This window comes from Lipotes vexillifer, unplaced genomic scaffold (genome assembly GCF_000442215.2).
Source record: "Lipotes vexillifer unplaced genomic scaffold, Lipotes_vexillifer_v1.1 scaffold670, whole genome shotgun sequence".
Classification (NCBI taxonomy): domain Eukaryota; kingdom Metazoa; phylum Chordata; class Mammalia; order Artiodactyla; family Lipotidae; genus Lipotes; species Lipotes vexillifer.
This window is the reverse complement of record NW_006778108.1, coordinates 1107739-1132280: the sequence shown is the minus strand read 5'-3', so window position 1 is coordinate 1132280 and position 24542 is coordinate 1107739. Positions and strand designations below refer to the sequence as shown.

Genomic DNA, 24542 nt, shown 5'->3' with positions numbered 1-24542 from the left:
AGGCTCTGACAGATTGTAGGAAGAGGGTGTGAGCTATACCTGGTCCAGAAGACCCTCCCCACCGGCAACATCACGCGTCCTTACAGCTCATCCCCAAAGGGCGCCTGTGAACCCACAAGCGCGGTCAGCCCTCCTGGGCCCAGGGGCCCCCCACGTTGTGCGTGTTGGGGGGCACACCCAAGGCTTGACTCAGAATGTGGGTGTGACCGCCGCTGCTGGTCCACGGGCCAGAAAGTGAAGGGAGCAGACACACCCTGACCTCTCACCCAAATTGTTTTCCATGAAAAAGAGTGACAGGCTCAATGACATCCTGAGAGAACTCAGAGTAAGTATCTCAGGAAAGAGAGCATCCTGTTGCCCTGACAACTGGAAGCCGCCACCTGGGTCTGGCCAAGTGGCACCCGTCAGGAGTGGCCCCAGCTGGATGCACTGCCGGCCCAGACTCCACAACCTACATGGCCCCCGCCACCACAACTCTGCTGTCCTGACTGTCCCTCCTCCTTTGAAGGGGCCAACAGAACCTCTATGGTCAGACGAGGGGGGAAAGTGTAAGAGAAAATACTCCAGCCGGGAGAGCGCTCTGGTTGTATCAGTGCCAACACAAAGCTTGGGGCTGCCCTCGGCGCCACACCTCAGAGACTTCTGGGCACGGCACCCTGGGCACAGACCCCGTCTCTCTGCTCCCCGCGTTATGGATCGTGGTTCTCGACAAGGGTCACATGCTCTGTGCAGCTCAGTCCCCTCCAGGGACAGAGGAGGTGACAGTAACCCCCTTCCCGGTGGCCACACTGGCACCAGACACTCCTCTGGGGATCAGATGATACCAGCTCACCAGCCACATGCCAACACCTCCTGGCTGAGGGCAGCAGGGCTGTGGGTCTCGGCAGCCATCAGCTCCACTAATGCAGCTGCAGGTGAGGGGCTCCCTTCGGGCCCAGGTGCACAGAAGACCCCACTCGGTTTCCCTTGGAGGCTCCCATGTTGACTTTCCTGTTTTAAGTAACAGCTTTAGGACAATACGGGAGCCCAATGCTCTCAGGGTTACAGATAAGAGCGACACGTCCTCTGGGGCTGCGTCTGCATGACATGTGACCACAGAGGAGGTCCGGCTGCTGGGCTGGGGCTGTTGTGGTGGTTCCCACGGCAGCAAGGGGCATGGAGCCTGGAGCACGTGGACCTGTAGTGCCCGCCCCGCCCAGCTGCCAGGGAGGGTGCAAGCAGCCAAACCCCGTCCTCCTCAAGGAGAGCTGTGGCCTCAGAACCTCCAGCCCAGTCTCTAGAAGGAGCCAAGAACATTAACCTCTCAGTGCTTGCAGCCTGTCGAGACCTCCCGCCTTTGGCGTCGGCTCTGCACGCAGCAGGTGGGAGGGCCCTTCCCAGGCGCCATGGCCCAGGCCCATCTCAGACCCCTTCCACAGCGGCCCGCCGGCCTCGGTCCACACGGTTTAGCACCTGCCTTGTATGAGCCGTCACAGAGCCAAGACCAGCCTGTCCCCTGTCCCCCCAGCCTCCTCTCTCCTCCCCTCCCCCAGAGGACCATCTGTGTGGAGCATCTCCTTTGATCACCAACTCCGCCCCCCTCCCCGCGACCCAGGAGGCTCCCTGGGACATGCCTGCCCTGAGGTCATGGCCAGGTCCTCATAACCTTCACCACTTACTTCTACGCAAATGGTGGAACCCACATTCTCCACCATCTCCCTTGGGGCTCTGGGGGTCACACAGAACCCTGGCCTCAGGTAGGCCCCTTCTCCCACACAAGAGGTCGGAAGGGCTTGTGACCACCTGTGCAGCAGGTCAGCCCCACGCGCCCCCCGCCCCGGGAAGGCGCACACGACCCACCACCTCGAAACACCGGGCTCCTACCTGCCGGGCCATGTCCCGGGAGAAGCTGGCCGTGCCGACTCGGGGGCAGCTGTGCCCGCAGGCCTTCCAGTGCGGTCTGCAGCTCGTCGTTGCAGTCCTGCAGGTCCTGTGGGCAGAGCCAGACCCTTCCTCCAGCCACTGTGGCCACTGGGCCCAGGAGTCAGCCCCCAGCTCAGCAGGGCGGACGGGGCACCGAAGCTGCACCCAGGCACCTAACTGCTCCGTGAGCGACACAGGAGCAGGGGTCATTTCGCGACATCTTATGCCTGGCACCACCTTCCATCACGGGATACAAGGAAGGGACTCAGGGATAAAAAGTGCAGTGAAAGTGAGAAATGGAGAAAATACAGAGAAACCATAGGTGGTTGGGTAAGCACGCACATAAGGGGAAGAGGGCACTTGGGGGTGTGAAGGCTTAAGAGGAAGAGTCCCTGGGAATTCCCTGGCGGTCCAGCGGTTAGGACTCGGCGCTTTCACTGCCGGGGCCCAGGTTCGATCCCTGGTCGGGGAACTAAGATCCCACAAGCTACACAGCGCAGAGGAAAAAAAAAAAAAGAGGAAGGGTCTCGTTTGTGACAAGCGTAATTTGTCCACCCACGAATGAAATACACCTGAACAAGCACATTTGGTCACCTGACTTTCAAAAGGCCAGAAAGGGTAGCGTGCACATCCCACCTTTCCAGGTGGCCCCAGAGCCGGCACCACGGCCACATGGCTTTGGGTCCACGTACTCTTCCCCCCAACCCCGGGTGGGCTGTGGCCGCCCCAGCTGGAGGACAGCGTGCGTGATGCAGCTTCCACCCAGCTTCTTCTCCCGGGAAACTGGCTCTGGGGGAAGCCAGACCAGCCAAGGCCATGGCACGCCCTCAAGACCCCACCTCCCTCCCTGATGTTTTTTCTTTTTTTTTTGGCCACGCCCCATGGCATGCAGGATCTTAGTTCTCCGACCAGGGACTGAACCCCTGCCCCCTGCATTGGGAGTGCAGAGTCCTAACCACTGGACCGCCAGGGAAGCCCGCTCCGCTCTGATTTTTTCATCTATTTGAGTTTCTTCTCCGGGCAGCTCTTGTCAAATAAACCTCATCTTCCTGAACTCCCCGGTGGCCAGTGCCTGGCTTGTCTCTGCATCCGCCCTTGGAGAAGGTGCCTTTCATCGGCAGTTCTAGGCCGTGTGGGAGAAGGGACAGGCCCTGCAGATCTCAGAAGAAGCATAGATTTACTAGGATCACTGTACCTCCTTCAGAAACTCCTGGGCAAATACAGTTTCCCCACGGAGGGAGCAGCTCCTTCCTGGGGGAAAGGGCAGGGCCGGGATGTGAGAGCCGTGGGGTAGACCTGCGGGGCGGCAGGTGTGGGCACCCCCGGCCCCTCTACCCCACGATGCCGCCACGCCAGCTACTGAGCATGTCAGGTGTGGTCAGTCTGGATTGAGGTGTGTGTAGCATAAACTCTACCCCGATCTTAAACACCAGATCCCCAAAAAGGGATGTAAAAGATCTCATTTAAAATGTGTTTATATTGATTATATATGTTGATTATATGTTGAAATAATGACACTGTGGATATAATACAGGAAATAAAATGTAATTAAAATGATTAATGTCACCTATTTCTTTTTACCTTTTTTAATGTGACTCCTGGAAAACTTGAAATTACACATGTGACTGGTATTTTTACTGACAGTGCTGATCTGGCAGGAAACACAGAATCATTTCTACCCGATGCCCTCCCCCCTCGGTGGTTCTTTCTGCCCCTCAGATGGGTATTTTAAGAGCATATGCACAAATTCAGCCGTGCCAGAAAACAGGTCCTTAGGTGCCATGCTGGGCACAGACTTCTCTGCTCTCAGGCACCACTGTCGGTTCTAACCGATGAGGGTGACATGTGCCATCCTGGGTCCCAGCCGGTCTACACAGTGGGTATCCCAGGGCTGGGAGCCAGGGTGCCTGTTTTCATGTGGGCTGCATGTGAATTTGGGGGTGCCTGTGGATGCCCAGGGTGGTCACAGGGTCATAGAGTGTTACTGTGCTAGCCAGGAAAGGCAGCAAGTCCACTGCACACACTGTAGCGCTAAGGCTCTGAGGGCTCTGGACCTGTTGAGGCTTCTCTTCTCGTTAGCGGGAGAAGCGAGCTCAGCAAGGAAGCAGGGGAGGGTGGGATTTTAACAGCAGCTTGGAAAGCATCGGAGAGGAAGGTGGAGGCGGCAGACCAGCTGGGGAGCCGGGCCGTGCTGAGTCAGCACACACAGAGGGGCTGACCACCCAGGCACAGGCAGTGGGGGGGACGCCTGTCAGGGCTGGTGCGTGTCTCAGTCCATCCGGGCTATTGTAACAAAATTCCACAGATGGAGAGTTTATAAACAACAGAAATTTACTTCTCACAATTCTGGAGGCTAGAAGTCCATGACTGAGGTGCATGCAGATTCAGTGTTTGGTGGGAGCTTCCTGGTTCATAGACGGCCATCTGTTCCCATGTCCTCACTTGGTGGAAGGGATGGGGGAGCTCTCTGGGGTCGCTTTATAAGGGCACTAATCCCCTTCATGGAGCTCCACCCTCATGACCTAATTGCCTCCCAAAGGCCCCACCTTTGAACACCACCAAACTGAGGGAACAGGCTTCAACATACGGATTTATGGGGACACACACATTCAGGATGTAACAGGGTGGAAATGGGTAAAGAGAAAATCTGTATCTGGCACTTCTGACCAAGGACAAGCTACTCCATTATGGTGTCCACCCGAGGGAGCAGTGAAAATATGAAACCACAGAGAACCCCTAAGGAGGAAGCGATTAACATTTTACACTTCCCCCAACTTTTTTAAATCTTTTTTTTTTTTTGGCTGCGCCTCATGGCAGGTGGATCGTAGTTCCCCAACCAGGGATGGAACCCATGCCCCCTGCATTGGAAGTGTGGAGTCTTAATCACCAGACCACCAGGGAAGTCCTTACACTCCCCTTTACCAAAGTCAGCCTTGCCCCAGAAAACTGAGGCTGACAGCTGAAAGAAAGAAAGAAAGAAAGAAAAAAAAAAAAAAAGCTGAGACAATAGTTGAATAGGAAGGGAACTTGGCAACAAGGGAAAACATGGTTTCTGTGCTAGCAAATATCCTGCTTACAAGCATGGGGAAATGTCAAACAGTGACTTTGGAAAGATGGGTGACACACAGCAGGGAGGTTCAAGTTCGTCTCTACTCTGGAGACTGATGATAAGAAACACCCTAGGCCCGAGGCAGCGCCCCCAGGAGGCTGAGCACACGCAGCACGCAGATCTTGGTCTCTAAAGCCATTCTCTCCAGTTAGGAGCCAGGACTCATTGGAGAAATAGCTGATTCCAGCACAAGGGCAGGGGAAGCATAAGATGAGTCTGGAGCATCTCACAGTGCTAGAAAGTATGGAACAACTTAACAAAACAAAACATGACAGTGACAAGTCACAAGGTCATAGCTGCCGCCCGGAAGACACTCCCACTGGCCAAATCTCACATGACTTGAGCACCAAAGTAATTCGACATAGTAACGAATTATCAATACAAACCACTGACGAGAATGGTGATTCCTGAGCCCATACCAACCAGATACACAGATAGATAGACAGGACTTCTCTGCCTGACGGCAGATGCCAAGTGCCAACTGACAGATGTGGAGTGGATGATGGAAAACCATCCTTTTGCAACAACCATTGTGGCAAAGACGGGAGGTGGCAGGAATCACTCACTGATACTAAATCCAGTGAAACTTCTGATGAAGAGCAGGACATTTGCATGGTCTTAAAGTGCCACCCCACACTGTGACCAGGTGATCAAAATTAACATCACCTACACTGTGCAGCTGAGAAGGCATAACCTCAATTTAATCCAAAGAAAGTATCACGAAAACACAAAATGAGAACGTTTCTATTGAAAAGGAAGGAGAGACTGTATGCTTCAAAAATATCCACGTGAAGGACAAAGAAAGGCTGTGGGAATGTGCTACAGACAATGTGTCTCCCTAGATTCATGTTAAATCCTGATCCCCAGTGTGATGGTATTTGGAGGTGAGGCTTTTTTTTTTTTTCTTGCGGTACGCGGGCCTCTCACTGTTGTGGCCTCTCCCGTTGCGGAGCACAGGCTCCGGACGCGCAGCCTCAGCGGCCGTGGCTCACGGGCCCAGCCGCTCCGCGGCACGTGGCATCTTCCCGGACCGGGGCACGAACCCGCGTCCCCCGCATCGGCGGGCGGACTCTCAACCACTGCGCCACCAGGGGAGCCCCCGGGAGGTGAGGCTTTTGGGAGGAGATCAGGTCAGGAGGATGCAGCCCCATGACGGGGTTTGTGCTCTAATAAAACAACCCCCAGAGAACTCCCTTGCCCCTTCATGGAAGGACACAGTGAGAAGACAGCCGGCCACCTGCAACCCAGAACAGAGGCCTCACCAGACACCGAATCTGTCAGCACCTTGGTCTCAGACCTACCAGCCTCCAGAACATAGGAACTAAATCTCCGTGGCTTATAAGCTCCCCAGTCTATGGTATCTTTGTTACAGCCACCTGAATGGACTGAGAATGTTCCAGATTAGAGGACATCAGACTCTGGCCCTGGCCCTAGACTGGGTCCTGCACTGGAGGAAGATGCTCTAAAGAACATTGTTAGGGGAATTCCCTGGCGGTCCAGTGGTTAGGTCTCTGAGCTTCCACTGCTGGGGACCCAGGTTTGATCCCTGGCTGGGGAACTAAGATCCCGCAAGCCAAGCACCACAGCCAAAAACAAAAAAGAACATTGTTAGGTTGACTAACAAAACTGAAACACAACAAGCAGGTTAAAGGACTGTATTGGTGGAAATTGTGAAGTTACTAAGTATCCACAGCTACCTAGGAGGTGTTGGGAAACTGGCTCTAGGAAGAAAAGCCCAGCTTTGTAGCTTCTGCACATTTCTTGGTGTAAATAACTCCCCCATCAAAGGTTTAACAAGAAGCCAGCAAAATTCCTGAATATGTAACATCAACGTTGGGCACCTGAACAGCACTTTGAGGTTGAAGGGTCAGCCTGCTCTCAGGAAGTGCATGGACCAGTTTGGGGTGGAGGGTCGTGATCGCCTGACTCACCTCCGATGTACACGTTCGCGTCCACATGCACATGGTGAAAAGTACACAGCAGGTGGACTGGGGCAGAGGCATCCAGGTGTTCCCCAGACTAGTTTCACTTTTGTAACTTCATGTATTAGAAATTACTTTCAAATAAAATGCTTTTTTAATGCTCTGTTAGTTTGAAACAGCCAAAAATATCCCCAAAAATAGAGAGGGCAAATTTCTAAATAAATAGCTTAGCACTAAAATGTAAAATATTTCTGCTGGTATTTGAAAAAGTAAAATTTTGAGAACCAAAAGTGAAATCAGCAGCAGCTGTTAAGTGACAGAGTCATGTGAAAAAATGAAGGCAGTTACATTTGTTTGAAAAAATTCAGGTGCACTAAAGCAATGTATTAATTGATGGTTAGTTACAGGTGCTCAAAGTGAGAGAGAAAACACAGCAGGAAAGAGAGTTCCTTTCAGAAAGTCAAGCGGCACATTCCAGCTGCACCACATCCCCTAACCACAAACCACACACACCACTCGGGCACCCAAGGAGGGTAAGAGCTGACCACATGCAGGCGCACCCGGGATTCAGGATGTGGAGGGCCAGAGGTACGGGTCACATCACACTGCAGACCAGCAAGGCTCACCTTTATCCTCTGGTGTGGCCAAAGCATCGTGTGCAGAAAGTTCTTAATATTAATTGGGAGGGAAATCATTAAGAGGCAAATGGATACTAGACCCCTAACTCCAAACAATAATGTTCTATCTGCTGGAGTCCTCGGTAATCTCAAGATGGGAATAGGTTATGATCTGTTTCCCCAGCACTGACATTGTTCACCACCTACGCCCTCTTCTGCATAGTGGCAGCGCCAGCCAAGTGGGCTCACATTGGTAGATTTGGCCCAGGAAATGCAAACACTCAACCACAGGAGACAAGATGAAGCCCTACATGGTGCCGGGACACACAGAGGGGGACTTAGGACAGGGGCTGTCTCGCCACCTGGCCAGCCCGTGTGGGGCTGGGCACACGTGCTGAGCAGGCAAGTCCCACCTGTCTCCTTTCAGAACACGAGACAGGATGCTCCTGTGGACCTGGGCTGGACCACCCTCCACGTGGAGGCCAGGGGGCGGGAGGGCCCACCTGGGTCTGAGCGGACAGACCCTGACGACCCCGCAGGTAGGGGGCCACATACCCGGCACTTGAGCTTGTACTCCTTCAGGACCTCTGAGAACCGCTCCTCCTGGGTCAGGAGCTCCGTGCTCTGTGGCTCCAGCTGAAAGCCAGATGCAGGCAGGAAAACGAGGGCTGGGACATGAGGCCAGGTAGAGGGTGTGTTGTCACCCCCAGACGCTGTCCCCACCAGGCTTATTAGCATCTGCAGGTACAGCTTCCCATCTCTCCTCTTCCTCCCCTCCCCTTGTCTAAAAGGTCTCAGGGCAGAAGGATGTTTGGAATTTATGGAAGCAGGCCATGCTCCCACCTGGAGCCTGGGCTGTCTTCCTGCCTTGGCCACCTGGGAGGCCCCCTTCCTGGACCCTGCACCTCCCCTCCCCTCCTCCTCTGAAGGTGATGGTAAGCGCCAGCTGGGGGGCCTCTAACCTCTCCTCTGTGCCCACCACCACCAAGACCCTGTCACTGGGGTCTGTGCAGAGGGTGCTGACTGCTCCAGGCTTTGTCACTAAAAGGCCAACGTGCAGGGCATCACCCGGGCGTCACCAGCACCGCTGCAATGCATGAAGTGGAGGAAAACACAGGGATGGTAGCCGTGATAATTTTCTCTCCATTACAGAATTTTAGTAGAAAAAACCTAAATTCCATCGCCTGTGTATTCTTCGTCAAGACCCTGACGCCCTCTACCCGGCGCCCATGGGCGCCTCTCTGGAGACTCAGAATCAGCAAGAGGACCCACCTTGTCCTTCAACACAAACTCCAGATCATTCTGCAGCTTCAGGACCAGCTTCTCCGACTCTGCGAGCTTCTCCACGACTTCAATCATCTCCTTCTGCAGTCGACTGTTTTCCTACAAGACACAGGCCAGCGGTTAGCCGGCTTTGGGGACGGAGGAGGGAGCTGTGTGGAAGGGCTGCCCCCTCTGAGAGAGAGGCAGGGCTCATGAGCAGGGAAGGTGGACCCCACGGAGCCCTTGGGGATACTCCCCCTTTCCCACTGCCTAGACTTCTCCCACCCACCCAAGCTCTCGGGCAACCCTTCCCGAGCCGTCTTCTAAAATACAAGTTGAAAGCTGTACCACGACGGCCCAGGTGTCCACCAGGAGCAAGGCGGTGTCCACCAGGAGCAAGGCAGTGTCCTCAGACACGAGGACCAAAAAGAAGGCATGTGCCCAGCCTGTCCTCCAGGGGAACTGAGGCGAGGGAGGCAGGGCAGGTGTGGACAGAGCCCGCAGCCCCAAGTTAGGGAAGGAGGAGGAAGGGGGGCCGGGGACACCTCACTGGAAGCAAATGCAGGGTGGGTACTGGTCGTGGGGCGCTCTCCACAGCCCAGAAGACTGCGTCTGCTCCAGGGCTGGGGGCGCAGGCTGATGCCTTTGTCTTTTGCTGACCCCACTGGTGCTCTGGTCCCAGGGGTGCAGCAGAGGTGGCTGCAGCCGCTGACCCAGAGGCCCTCGGGTCCCCCATCCTGCTGCCCACACGGCTGGAGATGAGGGACCATGTGTCTCCCAGGAAAGCCAGGACCCTTTCTGCTTTGGCTGAGAAATGGGCTCTTTCCGTGGCTGCAGGAAATGTTTTTTAGAGTGAAACCCCCAGCACCACGGGGAGGGTTTAATCCTGGACCAGGGAGGTGTGGGTGTGGAGGATGGACCCTTAGGCAACCTCGCCTCCGTCTTTTCGGGCAGGAGGCCCTGGGGAGGCACCCCTCCGCCCCCCGAACACCCCTACCTTCAGGGACAGGCTCAGCTTCTGGCGGAGGCTGGCCTCTTCGGCCCGAAGGCGCTGCAGGTCCTCCTCCAGCGCAGCCCTCTGCCGCCGGGCCTGCTCCCAGAACAGCTCACGCTCCACCTCCACCTCGGACCGCAGGAGACTCAGCCTCTCCCTGTACCCCTGCTCCAGGCGTCTGCAAGGCACATGGCACATGGTTCATCAGGCTCCTGAGGGGCACCACCTGGGCCTCCCCCACCCCCCCGGGGTCTCTCGCTGGAGCACTCGGCCACAGCGTCTGGGACTCGTTTGTCCACCCTGGCAGATGAGAGAGCTGCAGATGCTGTGCCATTTAAGGATGCGGGGCCTCCTTAAATCCCTCCTCGGGGCTGGTGGAGGTGACCCCACACAGACAAGGTGAGCCAGCGGGTCCCTTGGCCTCTGGGGTGAGCTAGCGGGTGACCTCTGGGTAGGTCTCTGACGCTCCTCAGCCATTCAACCTCCTCCACATCATCAAAAAATGAATCAATAAATAAAGGCAGCACCAAAGCTTTCGGTGACCAAATGCGCACAGAAGCCAGCCTCTGTCACGAGGACACAGGCATCAGAAAACCAGTACGTGGCGAATCCCAGAGCAGCCAGAGAAAGGTGCGGAGGCCCTTCCCCTCAGACTCTGCCGTGATCCTCTGGAATAACCATTTCTTTGGGGTTTTTTTTGGCTGCACCTTGCAGCATGCAGGACTTTAGTTCCCCAACCAGGGATCGAACCTGTGCCCCCTGCAGTGGAAGCACGGAGTCCTAACCACTGGACCACCAGGGAAGTCCCCGCAATAACCATTTCTATCAGCAGAGAAAACAGTGCTAGATCTCAGCTTTATCACTAAAACAGCTGTTTAACAGGATTCTCAGACCCAGTCTATCTAGACTGAAGATGAATGAAACTCTTCGGCAGACCTTGGCCATGTCAGCAATCGAGCATGAGAAACAGTGGGCTCGGCCTCCCTCAATCTCACCCCAGAGCTTCGAGGCGGGGGCATGAGGGGAAGTGGGGCAGCCATCACTTAGGGAAAAGGTTTGACGAGTGTGATTAATCTAACAGCCCACAAATCTTGGGGCTAACTTTACAAATACAAATTTGATCATATCACTCCACTCTTTAGAGGGGAAAGGTGCAGTAAAATCCGGCAGAACAGACCCACATCACGGGTGATCCATGGCCATCAGAAAGCATATGCAGCACACCACCATTCTGTAAGTAATCACGTGCACGGAAAAGTGAGGGACTCACAAAAAATGTTAGGAGTGACAACCTCTGTGGACGTGAGACTTTTGCTTTTATTTTTCCTTTTACTTGTGTTTTCTTTCTTTTTTATTATCTATTTATTTATGGCTGCATTGGGTCTTAGTTGCCGCATGCGGGCTCTTCGTTGCGGCATGAGGGCTTAGTTGCCCTGCAGCACGTGGGATCTTAGTTCCCTGACTAGGGATCGAACCTGCATCCCCTGCATTAGAAGGCGGATTCTTAAACCCTGGACCACTGGGGAAGTCCCTACTTGTATTTTTTAAGTTTTCTACAATGAACATGTATCATTTACTACTTTTGTAATAAAAACAACCTAACACAACCACAAAAACTATTTCTAAAAACGTACCAATGATGCCCCGTTGCTCACTGGGCAAAATCCAAACACTCGCGTGGCCCTCGAGGCTTCGTGTGTTCCCCCACCAGATTCTTGGACTGAGATATGGCCTTGGAGTCTCTGGTTCTCTGACCCAGAGAGAACTTCCCTGAGTCCCTTCTGGGTGGTTGGGAGAGTCAGGCCGACTGGGCCAAGACCAACGCAAATCAGTTGTCAGCTCCCTGACCGATCATCTAAAATCGTCCACACTTAAGCTTGTGGGCGCTGGGGTGGGGGGCAGCACAGGCCACTGAGGAAGGACGTGTGCGGGTCAGGCTGCTCCAGAGCAGGGAGCCCCAAGGACCCTGTGTCCCCAGTCCTCGCCTCAGGACACAGTCCCACGTCCGCCCACATCAGGGATGCGGCAGAGTGCAGCCGCGATAAAGAGCTACCGGGAGGCAGGTGGCGCCTCAGGGGAGGAGGAAAGCCTTTCAAAAAGGTCAGAAATTCTTTCCTCTGGTTTGTCCACCACCATCCCGGCCAGCTCACCAGGAGTCCGCTCAGGCCACCCGATGGGCGATGCCCGGTGTGCGGTTTGGGGCCCCAGGCTCCTCCTGCGGGGCCAACAGGCAGCAAAGCCATTCCCTAGTCCTCTCAAAACGTCCACCCGTCTCGATGATCACAGGCACGGACAGAAGACTCAGCTTGAGTGGGACAGACCCCGACGGATGGAGCAGAGAGTGAGGCCAGCAGAGCACTTTCCCCTGCAGACGCTCGTCACAGGCACTCGGCCAGACGCCACACTCCCAAGCGAAGGGCAAGACTGCTTCCTAAAAATGCACCGTCTTCCGTCAAGGAAGGACGTCAGCAGAGTGCTGGGCTCAGGTGAGACAGCAGGGCCTCAGCTTGCGGCCGCCCGCATCCACTGCCCACCCTCAGCCGGGGACCCCCGCGGGACCTACCCGACGTTCTCCTCTGCGAGCTGCTCCAGGGCAGAGTGGAGGTCGTCTGTCTCCTTCACAAACTCCAGGTGCCTCTGCTCTGCCTTCTCCATGTCCTGCCTCGCCTTGTCCCGCTCCCTGGCCATCTGCTCCACCTGCCCCCTGTGTGAAGGAGGCGGGGTCAAAGGGGACACCGCTCTGGGCCCAGCAAGCCCGTCCGCAGGAACAAACACGGCTGGGCTAATGGCACTGAGCAGCAGCCAGCGCTGGGCTCTGACCCACCTCCTCCCAGGGCCGTTTCTACAGTTACTGTGCCCGGTTTACAGAAGCACATACAGTGACAGGCCAACTGCCTGCCTGGCAAAGGGGTTTCTAGCAGGTTTCTGAACCAGGAGGTCTGAGCCTAGAACGTGCAGCGTGCCACCCCTCCAGATGGCCTCAGGACAGGCAGGAATTTATCTACGCTCCCTCTTGCCTGCAGCTGGGCCTCGGGGCCCTAGCAGCTAACCTGGGACTGGATGCATGAAGGGGATAAGGCTGACCACCCATTATCCTGCCTGGCCACAGCCCTGCCACCTGCAGCCTGGCATCAGAGTGACTGTGCAGGGACTTGCCCAGAACAGAGGAGATTCCTGTATGTGGCCCTGTCCCTGTCTGGTCACCCTGGGTCCCACCCAAGGCTCTGTGCAAACCATCTCTGGCACCAGCTATTCTGGTGCCCGTTTCTCCCACTGAAGAGGCATCCCTGTCCCAAAGCACAGTCTTTCTCTGGTCCCCTTTGCTGAACTGCCTGACAGAAGGCTCATCTGTTGGTACCTAATGAGATGCAAAGTCTTGAGGATCGAGGTTGGGATTTCTGCCAGCCTTTTCTGTAGCTTCAGAACATCAATAAACACACGAAAACCAATCTTTGTGCCAACCTGCTCAGCAGACAGACGGCCTGAAAAGCCAACCAAACCCAGAGCCAAACCCAGTTAAAATGGTTTGTGTTCTTGGCCCAACTGCCGTGCTGTGCTTTGTGACTGTGTTTGAAGCATCCTTCCTCCTCCTGCCGGGTGCCCGAACCTGGGGGCAAGGAGGCCGGTCTAGCCAGGGGCACCCACACACCCTCCCCATCGGGGCTCTTACTGGCGGAAGCTCAGCTCCTGGCGGTAGCAGGCCAAGGCTGCCTGCTGAGTGGCACCGCCCACCATCATGAGCTCGTTCTCAAGGGCCCAGGCCAGCTCCAAAAGGTTCACCTTCTCGTCCACACTGAAGTCGAGGCTCTGAAAACAGCAAGGCCCATCAGCCAGGCAGGATGAGTGGGTCTCCAGACACTTCCTGGCTCCCTCAGGACGGTCAGGCCCAGACCACGCTGTCCCTGCACCCTCCTTTTCTCTCTGCAAAGTCTCTGCCCCTTGGGTGGAGCCCTTCCCCTGCCCCATCCCCTCTGACGGTTCCCCCATCCCTGTCAACCCCAGTGTCCCCCCATCCCCACTACAGTCCCCTCAACCCTGTCAACCCCAGGTCCCCCCATCCCCACTACGGTCCCCCCATCCCTGTCAACCCCAGTGTCCCCCCCTGCCTCGAGGGTGGGCATGACCTAGGCTGGACAGAGTCCCCCTCCCTGGACAAAGTGACAGACACAGAAGGGGGCATGTCCCAAGCAGAGGACTTTGGGGATTGATAGGGAGGCCAGAGAAGGGCTTTTTCCCTGTGAAATCAGGTGTTGTATAAACCACGTGGGCCCTGGGGAGCTGCACAAGGGGACTGGACCTGAGGCCAAGGCCCCCACCAGCAGAGTCCAGACAACACCCGGAGCTGGGACCCCCGAGCCTAACATTCTTCTCCGACTGACCACGATGGTCCCTAACGTCCTCCTCCTGCCCAAGCTAGTTTGACTTGGGTTTTTGCCATTTCAGACTCAAAGAATCCTGACTAATATGTCTCTGAACTACACAAACAGATACAGGAACAGATGGGGGTTCTGTTGGTGGACACAAGACCTATCAGAGAGAGATAAGCCACAGCCCAGCATTCCAGAGAGTCACACTCATTCGCTCTCGGGATTCTCGGAAAAGTACAGTTAAAAGAATGGAAAAATTTTATTTTATGTATTTTACCATAATAAGAGAAAGAGAGAGTAGGACAGGAACGCTCGTCCATCCTGCTGGCTGCCCAGTAGGAACACTTTTGCCATGTCTGCTCCTTCAGCTATGGGCGCACTTGACTACAAGGCCCAGACACACGGGCGGGGCAGGCACGTGGCAGGGCCCACGGGGAGGCCCTTCCTTTAACTTATGAGGCGGAGACTTGAATCTCCGTCCTTCCTCTGGGCCGCGAGTGCTTCCAGAGAGAAATGAAGCGTGTGCAGCAACTGGGAAGCTGAAGTTCTGACACAAGCGCACACTTCCCAGCAACGAAACCATGGGTGGGGGCAGAGGACAGAAAGTGGTCCCAGCGGCAGCTTCCCGATTAGAAAAACCACGTGGCACAACGTGGGCGCCTGCCTCCTGGCATTCATGCCCATGTACTCCTGTGCTGACCGGGACGGACCTACGTAAACCCCAGGATGGTGCCAAGGTAGCAGTGTGTGGCTTCCCAGGCCAGGGCGTGGGAGGCTGAGGCCCCTCTCCGCTCTCCTGGATGGGGCTCTGGGGAAGCCAGAGCCATGCTGGGAGGAGGCTCAGGCTGCCCTGGGGAGGAGCCCACATGGCAGGGAGGGGAGGCCTCCAGCCTCCGACGAAGGTCCACTCTCCATCCTGCTGGGCCTCGGGAAGACCACAGGGCAGGCTCCTGGAGACCCCAGGCTAGGAACACCCGGCTGCGTGGCTCCCAATTCCTGAGGAGGTCAGGAATCCGCAGAGCAGCCCTGGCGGTGGTCCCACAGACACTCGCGTGAGGTCCGGAGAAGCTGGGTGTGGGAGGCCAGCACGTCCAGGCCGGGGCTCACCTAGTGGGCTTCCTCCCCGAGGGAACACACCTCTCTCAGGCAGGTGTGCTCAGGGGCAGCTGGCGGTCCCGCCCAGTGTCACAGGTGACCAGTTATGGACCTGCTGCACCAGGACACCCCGACTGACTGCCAGCTTGCCCGAGAGCCACCCTGTGTCAGGGGGACAGATACGCCTGGGGGGCCACATGGAGGGTCCTGCTGAGGGGAGTTCAGTAACATTGCTGCCTCTCAATTCAATGGAATCAAACGCTGAGCAACTGGAAAATCATCAGTTGCTAAAGGAATGGAAACATGCTGTGACAGCAAGAGAGCAGTAAAAAGAATAAGTCCTGAAGTGTCGGGGGCAAGCGTGAGACTCGTCACTGGCTGGATCCTTGACGGCAGCCAGCCCACCTCCAAGTGCAGGGAATCAGGAGCAGCGTCTTAGGGAGAATCTCAAAACCATGAGCCTCTGGGACTTCCCTGGTTTTCCAGTGGTTAAGGGCTCCATGCTTCCACTGCAGGGGGCACAGGTTCGATCTCTGGTTGGGGAACTAAGATCCTACATGCTGTGTGGCACAGCCAAAACCAAAAAACCAAAAAAACCATGAGCCCCTCTGCTCTTGGCCCTCCCCGGGGGCCAGTTTCAGTGGTCCGGCCTCAGCCTCTGGTTCTCAGAATAGTCCTGTGGGCCAGCCGTCCAGGGATGGCCTTGCGTTGGGCTCCGCCCGTGCTGCTGGGCAGCGGGACTCATCAATGGCGAAGCTTAGGTCCAGGAGAGTCTGGCCTGAGGAGTCGGGCAGATTGTCTTAAAGGCTGTTTTTTTTCTCCTTCCTGTTCTATTGGTTTTGTGCCAATATGGACATTTTTGGAGGCAATACAATAGAAGTTATCAAGAGGTAAAATGCATACCTTCAGGAATCCGCCCTACCGAGAAACACCAGCATAGGGGCAGAAAGGTATGCGTGCATTACAGGTGACGAGATTCATAACAGGAAAAAAACATACGTGTCCCACGACAGGGAAAGGGTAATGTAAATTAGCAAGGTATACGGTATGACACCAATTTTGCAAAAGAAATTTTTTAAATGGGAATGTCTAAATATGCATTTCTTTCCTGTGCCAGGGAAGAGCTTGCAGAATGCCCACCAGACCTTTACCTGTCGCCATCCCTGGAGACCAGGAGCAGAGGGGGGCAGGCTTTATTATTCTATAGATTTCTGTAGAGCTGAAGCTTTTTTTCACAATGGAAAGTGAAATTTGGAAATGAAACTAACTCATCTAGTTCGCCACACCTGCCCCAGCACTCTTCCCTTGCTGTGCCCGCCCTGTGTGCACCTGACTTGCCACCCAGGGCAGAACTCCCTCCAAAGCCCCAGGGCTGCCCTGTGTCCCCACAGAGGGGACTTGACTGAAAAGGGAGAGCACAGGCCTCCTCGTGTGTGACCGCTGGAGGGAGGTCGGAGGGCAGGGACGGGGAGAGGAACTCCCCACAGAACTCATCCGGGGCGAGTAGAAACGCTCGGACGTCTGTGACAGTGGTGTCCACTAAGACGTCCCTCCTCCAGGTCAGCAGATCAGCTCCAGGGCTGACACGCACTGGGGGGGAGAGTCTAAGATGCTGAAACCTACCTTCAAATGGATTTGTTTCAGGCTGTGGTTTTCTCTGCTTTTTACTTATTACGTTTTTAACACTTCCTATATCTCAATATCAAAAAATAAAGAAAAAAGTATTATGATGGGCCTTCCCTGCACAGGGCCTGTGTCTGCGGTAGGGGGGACGGGGGGAGCTCCGTCCAGCCTCCCCTGTGGGCAGCGGCCCCGCCCACCTAGACACCTCTGCTGGGGCAGCCGTGCGCGACCGGTCCAAACCTGCAAGACCTCCCTGCCGTTGTGCACCCCCTCCTGGGCCCACAGGGTGACGATCTGCTCCGGGAAGGCGAAGCCGGTGCCGTCATCCACGCTGCACAAGAGGCGCGGGCCCGAGCTCACGGACACGAGGGATGACGTGGTGGTCTGGCCACCACCCTCCTCTGGGACCTGCACGTCGGGACAAGCTCTGTGAGCCCCTGTGGCCTCCTCATGCACCCTCCCTGACCTCCCCGCCTGTGTAGCCTCCCCGAGGCCTGAGAACAGTGCTGATTCCTGCTCCAGGGAATGGGGCGCCCGCAGGATCTGACTCGAGCCCAGGGCTCAGCACTGTCCATGCCAGGCCATGCAGGGGATGCCCAGCGCCTGCCAGGCCCTGAGGTAATTTCTCCCCTCCTGCTGAGGGAAACCTGGTCTGTGCAGAGAAACCCAAGACGGGCTTCAGAAGGAGGGTGGGAGTGGCCCAAGCAGAGGATGCGTGTCCTCAGGATTCAGGGTCAGAGAGTTTTAAGACAAGGGCAAAAAAATCCCTCAGCCAGAAGGCTGACCGGTGAGGCCGAGGTACTGCAAGAATCCAGCTGTGGGGCTTCCCTGGTGGCGCAGTGGTTAAGAATCTGCCTGCTAAAGCAGGGGACACGGGTTCGAGCCCTGGTCTGGGAGGATCCCACATGTCGCGGAGCAACTAGGCCCGTGAGCCACAACTACTGAGCCTGCGCGTCTGGAGCCTGTGCTCCGCAGCAAGAGAGGCCGCGATAGTGAGAGGTCCGTGCGCCCCTACGAAGAGTGGCCCCCTCTTGCCACAACTAGAGAAAGCCCTCGCACAGAAATGAAGACCCAGCACAGCAAAAATAAATTAATTAATTAATAAACTCCTACCTCCCCCAACATCTAAAAAAAAAAAAAAAAAATCCAGTTGTGCTTCCTGCCCCTTGGAGGGCAGGGCCCTTCAGACACGCATCTGCAGTCGGGGCCAGAACAAGCAGCAGCAGCTGGGGCCCCCAGACCACCAGGCCCACCTGCTCCCCTGATGGAGCAGGAGAATCTCCGTCTGGGCCCAGGTGCGAGGCCCCATGTCACCACTCCAGCCACGCTGGCATCCACATGCACAGGACACAACCCCATGGCCATGTCAGCACTTCCCGGGCAGGAACGGGGGCTGCTGTACCTCAGAGGAGGCCTTCCCTCCCACAGGCTCTGGGCATGACTGCACTGTGGTCTCTGCCCTCAGGTGGCCTGGCACCATCCCTCGTCTCTCCTGGTTCCTTCCCTGTCTCAGTGGCTTCAGGTGCAGAAACCTGATTCTCAGACGCGCCTGGCCTAGCAGAGAACAAGGTCACTGTTCCTGCATCACCGCCCACAAACTGCGGGATCAGCCACGTCGGCCAGAGAAGCCTCAGCAAGACTGCCCAGGACAACCGTGCCCTGTGGTGGGAGACGGAGGCTGACTGTCCTGGGATTGAGAAAAACCAAATGCACCGAACATCACAATTTAAATAACCACCTAAAATCTCTCCTCCAGCAGGCCTTGTACAGGATAAAACTCACGTATACAGTATGGGGAGAGCACAGCTCCAGGAATGCTTGTTAAGGCTAATCCTGGGGAAGACACGGACCCGTCAGTGACTCTGCCCTCCGGGGAGGAGGGAAAGGGGGTGCTCTTTTTGGAACACAGTGTACCCCACATTGAGGCATAACAAGGAACTGTCAGGGAATCCTCATATGACCCCTATGAGGTAGGTGAGTCCATTTTACAGACAAGGAACCTGAGGCTCAGAGAAAGTGAGTAGCTCACCAGTGACACACAGCTTGGCAGGAGCAATGCCAGATCAGCCCAAGGTTGCACAGCCTCCCACAGCACACGCGTGTGTACACACCCCGACCAACTGCTGGGCACCCTCTGTGGGGACCAGGCAGAGAGGTCAGGCCTGCAGAAGATGCTGAAAGCCAAAGAGTGATGGCAGTCGCTCTGGGGTTCAAGAGTTGATCGTCCCATTTTACCTGGTAATGAGACCAGGACCCGCTCGGTTTGACAAGTGTGGAAGATTCCAGAAGTTGAGGGGATCCATGATTGAACAGGCCAAGCTGGAATTCCTCTAGACTCACTCTGCCGTCGCCGTCTTGGTCCAGCTTGTTGAAAAGGTCTTCAAGTTCCTAAATAAAAGCCCCCAGGCATCTGCTTAGAGGCTCTCCCACTGTAGCTGTGCCCACCCCACCCAGGCCTGGCCCCCACCCTCCCCAAGCAGGCGGCTCGCTGTCCTATCCAAACAGTGGTCTCCCCGCTCTGGCTTGTGAAATCCACACACTTGCTGTGAATGGCCACCTGAGCTTCCCAAAACCCACAAAACACCCGTCCCGTGTCTGCCGTGCCAGGAGCTTGCTGGATGGAGGGACATGTACGTATGGAACATGGCCCGGGCCCCCAGCAGCTCAGGGTCAGCAAGGGCAGGGCTAAGAGCACTTCAGTAAGGAGGGGCCTGTCCCATCACACTGCCCTCCACTTCCCCTGGCCCCCGCAGGAGGGAAGGGGTGAATACAGCTGCTGGGAGCGTAGCCAGACGCTGCGGGCACCACACTTGGGCTGGGTGGCAGATCTGGGCCACTGAGGAGGGGTGGGGGAGGAGTGCCCCCGGCAGAGGAGGATCCTGCGTGAAGGCGGCCACAGACGGACCTTCGACACAAGCCCTGGGAGTCAGCATGGGATGTGAGACCAGAAGGTGAGAACTGAATCAGCGTCTGACGGTGACGGGGTTTTCCAGGCCCAGCACCAGCCATGACCACCACAAAGACCCAGCCCATCAGGGAGGTCCACCCCGCCCTCTCTCACCTCCTTCTCTAGGCCCTGGAGCCCGACGCTCTGGCAGAGCAGGGCCAGCTCCTGTTCGGTGAGGTGGCCGCTGCTGCCCACACCCAGCTCTTCCCAGAGGCCCCGGACCCGGCTCTCAGGGGTGTCGAAGGAGGAGCTGCAGGGCTTCCGGAGGCTCCCGAAGACCTCAGAACCCCAGGTTGGCAGCTGGCCTGAAGCAGGGCACACATACCAAGGCTGTAATTTACTCTGAAATCGGACGGACTGATGAATGGGCAGAGGGACGGGCATGTGGACACAGGTGAGAGACAAGCTTCAAAGGAGGAATCCAGGTGGTGGGTACACAGTGCTCACGGTACAACTCTTCCACTTCCATTCTATGCAAATTTTCACAATCAAATGGAGGAATCTGCTGCATGTGGGGAAAGCATTTTCTTTTTTCAAAAAAATATTTATTTATTTAGGTTGCTCCGGGTCTTAGGTGCAGCATGCAGGATCTAGTTCCCTGACCAGGGATCGAACCTGGGCCCTCTGCATGGGGGCCACGGAGTCTTGCCCACTGGACCACCAGGGAAGTCCCAGAAAGCATTTTCTGAAGGGAACCTGCGAAGCCACAGCACTGAGAGCACAGCTGCAAGGTTTGTACTTAGAACAAAAAGGTCAGGTTTAAAACACTAATTTTTAGAAACTCTTCAAACCTACCCAAAGTAAAGAGCACAGTCCAGCAAAGGCCAGTGGTCCTGTTCCTTGGGCAGCAGGCCACCCCGGCTTCATCTACCCCTGTTTATTCTTGCCCAAGTATTTGAAAGCAAATTCCAGCTGCTGTGTTCTCACCCCTGTGTGTTTCGTGTGTACTGCTGATCCCAATGCCACTATCACCCTACAAACCAACAATGGTTTACCCAGCTCTCCCTCAAGAGTCTCCCGACAGTTGATTTCTTTGAATCAGTATCAACACAGAATCCTCCCTGTGCGTGTGGTTATTCCTCTCGAGTCCTTGGAACACGAGAACCTCACTGCCTGCCCCACTCTGCTTCCTCGCATGCCTCCATCACTAACATCGTCTATAAACCGGAAGTTAGCATCAAAGCCTAGTTTGGATTCAGGCTCAGTTTTATCTTTTTCTTTCTGGCAAAAAACGTCCCAAGGTGCACTGTGTTCTCCACGCCACCTCGCAGCAGGAGGCACAGGTATCTTTGAGATGCAAAGACACCTCAGTGAGTTTGGATGACAGATGGCCAGGTTTCATAACTTTTCTACTTTAGCCAGGTGGCTTACTGAGGTTTCTGAAGCTTTGCCAGAGAAACACCCTCTCGAAGGGGACAGACCTTGGGGGTGCCCACGAGGAGCTCTCCTCGGATGAGCGAGGCTTCAAAGCAGAGTTCCCTCCACGCCCAGGCCACACCACCCAGCCCAACACAGGAAGAGGGCTGCCTGCACCTGACCAGACCTGGGCTCTCGGCCAGTGGTCTAGAGTTTTCAGGAGAGGAGCCACCTTGGCGTTACTTTGATAACCCAACTAACGATCAGAAAGCCACTTTGCCAAGGAAAGCTAGGGCCTGTGTGCTCACGAATGATGCTGTGGGTTGAGCTGAGGAAAACACAAGGAAAGGGCCACCTCTGAGATCCCTTCCAGCTTAAAACATCTGAAAGTTCTACTTAACAATGGAAGAGCAATTCTGACACCGGGGTGTATTCTCATGGCTGGCAGAGGAGCAAATAAGTCCTCTGAGGTCTGACATGACTGTTCACACACCAGTGTCAGTTCTAACCTGGAGGGAAAGAAGAACTCCAACCTGTCTCTGGGCAGAGTCCGAAATGACTTGGTGAATAACCTCCCCAGGAGCCCTTCCTCTCGTCCCCTAGATTTACAGAGTCCAGGGAATTTAGGACATGATTTGGCTGCCCTTCCGGACACAAAAGCGTCCATCTGCTTCGTCCAGTAGCACAGGCACTCCGGTCATTCCCCTGACGTCACCAAGCTCAACGCTGAGCCACCAAGAGCCTCAGCCCCCGAGGACCACAGTCTGGATAATGCTCAGTGCCAGTGCAGACCTCTCACTCAGGAGAAGCTCAAGGTCAGCTCGGGTCTCGCCCTCGAGCCATGTTCCTGCACGTTCTGCCCTGTGACACACTCCAGTGGGAGGTGTCCTTAAGGCACCTGCAGACCTATGTGCTGATGCACCCAGATTTGCTAAGCACGCCTGCGGCTGCCTTCCAGGTGCTCCATTAGGCTCTCCAGGACCAGAACCACGTCTTATGCTCGACGTGGGGCAGACAGGGCCCCAGGCAGCAGGGAGGCTGCTGGCCCAGGCCGGGTGCTTCAGGAAGGAGTCCCCAGGCCCACGCCTGCCGGCTGGGGTCATGCTCGTCCTCCCAGACCGTGAAGCTGCTCCCTTAGCCAGCGGCCCCCGCTTGAGGGTCTGATCTCAGGGGTCTCCCAGAGCTGGAACCCTGCCCCCAGGAAAAGGGCCCCCCAGGGACACCACCCACACCGGGCACTTCTCAGGAAATTGTCCTTGGCTGGCAGCCTGCTGCCTGGCAGCCTAGCACTGGCCAAAGGTGGCACCGACCACAAGGCTGGGCTTTACCTTTTGCTTCAAACAACTCATTCTGAGGGTCCTTCGCACTTTCGGCTTCTTCATCGGACTTGAGACTCTGGAAAAACAGAAAGAAAAGGACGTGTGAGTCCCCAGAGGAAAGGGCAGCGGACGGAGCACTGGGAACAAGCAGAACGGTCTGGTGGGGCTGGGTGGGTGGGACACCTGAGGAAGGGGAGCCCCAGCCCACAGGGCAGCCCTGGTGGTCAGCCACGAGGCCCCGTGCACACCAGCTCCCTCTCTCGGACCGCACGCTGCGGCCTGCACTCGGCACCCTCTGCATCCCGCCCCTCATGACCCATGTCTTTTGGCAACAGTCAAGGAAGAGCAGGTCTCTGACCCCCAGGTGCTCCGGAGACAGCAGGTGATCTGCTGAGACCTCAGTGCCCAAGGGGCTGGGCCACCAAGAAGTCCAGTAAAACCTCATGCTTCTGTGACCGAGTCCACAGACCACAAAGTCAAAGTCTGCTTCTGATTTTGGAAGGAACACTGGCTTGACCAGGACTCAGCACTTAGAAACGGCGCTGAACTGAGGCTGGAGCTCTGGGGGCAGGTGGTATATCTCATTTTTCTAATGCATTCAACCTGCTGACAACCCTAAAGGCAGCAACCCTAGGGTCCTAGTTCTGGGGATCAAAGATGGTTTTAAGAAGCAGAACGGCACCACAGAGATGGCGTGGACACATGAAGCCTTCCATCCCTGGGGCCAAATTTAAGAGAGAGAATAAAGCAGCAAAGGCCTAGGGTTTATTGGTGCCGCCCAAGTGCAGCACATCCCTGAGAGAAGCGACTCCAGGATCTAAATACATATTTATTTGCTTTTCCTATTGGCCTCAACAAATGTTGAAAATATAAACAAATTAATATGGGGGCCCAGAGCTGTCTTATTAAAGGGAAGCTCCCCTAGAGCCTCATCAGACAGAGGTGGACATCATGGGAGGAGCCAGGAACCTTCTGGAACCCTAAAAAGAGGTCCAACGGGCCACGATTAACCCGTGGGGTGTGGATCTGCCCCGTGGACGTCCTTCCTGACACATAGCCCTCGAGGCTCCTGCAGTGGACAGCTCAGGGAGCCTGGGGTCCCCAGAGGCATCTGGCATGTCATGACTGCCAAGTTGTGGAGGGTGAGCCTCAGTCGCCCCCAGTGCTGCTCCCTCTATCCTCGGCTGATTAACCTTCCTGTCCTTCTGGCAGTGCCGGGGCGGGGGCAGTGGTGAGCAGGGGATTCTCCATGGCCCCCATGTCTGAAGGAGGACGCTCTGTGGCCAGAGTTTCCCTGCAGACAGTGAGACCCAGAGACACCTTAAAACTAGATGTCACTCCCCAAAGTGCTCTGGCGATCAGATAGATGCCCCCTCCCATCTTCCCGTATCGTGTCACATGAGCAGTGATTATGGCGGGGGGGGGTGCGTACTTGGGCGAGGGCAAAGGGGGGGTCGACCCACCTCCACACTTTCCAGAGATGCGGAGCGTCGGAGCTGGCTTCTCACACTGGGCCTGCCAGGCTGCTCCGGTAAACAGGGGGCTCCACCTGCAGCATCGCAGGGCTCGGGCCAGCTCCGACGGCCATACCACTTAGAGCCGCTCACGTACTTTGGGGGAACGGCCCGGGGGGCACCTGGAATAAAAACGGGAGGTGTTCTCTCAAACAGCCTCTGGGCCCACATGTGCTGCCAAGATGCCCTTTACGAAGGTGCAGGTTCGGGCGCAAAGCGTGGCTCTCAGGGACACACATGGAAAACACCTGGAAGAACACAGGGAACGGTCGACAGTGGGGCTGGGGCTGAGACAGCCAGGCTGGGACGCAGGGACTTTCCATCCTAAACTCGAGGTGCTGTTTAAATGTTTCCAACCAAAATATGTTTTTGTTATGCAATAAAAGACTAATACAAAAATCTAGCTTTTTACACAAGGAGAAAAGCCTCCAATAATCCAGCAACATACTGCTCTAGAGATCAGAAGGTCACGTCTCACCCACCCCATTCACTACAGGACCCCCCCCCCCCCCCC

The 24542-nt window shown here is 55.9% G+C and overlaps 1 protein-coding gene and 1 non-coding gene across 2 annotated transcripts in view; one reads left to right on the top strand and one right to left on the bottom strand.

Moving 5' to 3' along the window:
- The window catches only part of NINL (ninein like), a 70457-nt gene that overhangs the window by 27552 nt on the left and 18363 nt on the right, over positions 1–24542 (bottom strand). The window contains exons 4-14 of the mRNA XM_007451440.1: positions 23978–24150; positions 22524–22590; positions 19954–20144; positions 19128–19280; positions 17133–17300; positions 13478–13614; positions 12371–12511; positions 9811–9985; positions 8823–8933; positions 8106–8186; positions 1864–1969 (exon numbers count right to left, since the gene is read on the bottom strand). Coding sequence (XP_007451502.1) covers positions 1864–1969; positions 8106–8186; positions 8823–8933; positions 9811–9985; positions 12371–12511; positions 13478–13614; positions 17133–17300; positions 19128–19280; positions 19954–20144; positions 22524–22590; positions 23978–24150 — 1503 coding nt within the window. The remainder of the gene's footprint in view (positions 1–1863; positions 1970–8105; positions 8187–8822; positions 8934–9810; positions 9986–12370; positions 12512–13477; positions 13615–17132; positions 17301–19127; positions 19281–19953; positions 20145–22523; positions 22591–23977; positions 24151–24542) is intronic.
- Positions 2303–2374, top strand: TRNAE-UUC (transfer RNA glutamic acid (anticodon UUC)). The gene has a single exon. It is a non-coding gene; the product is annotated as a tRNA-Glu (tRNA).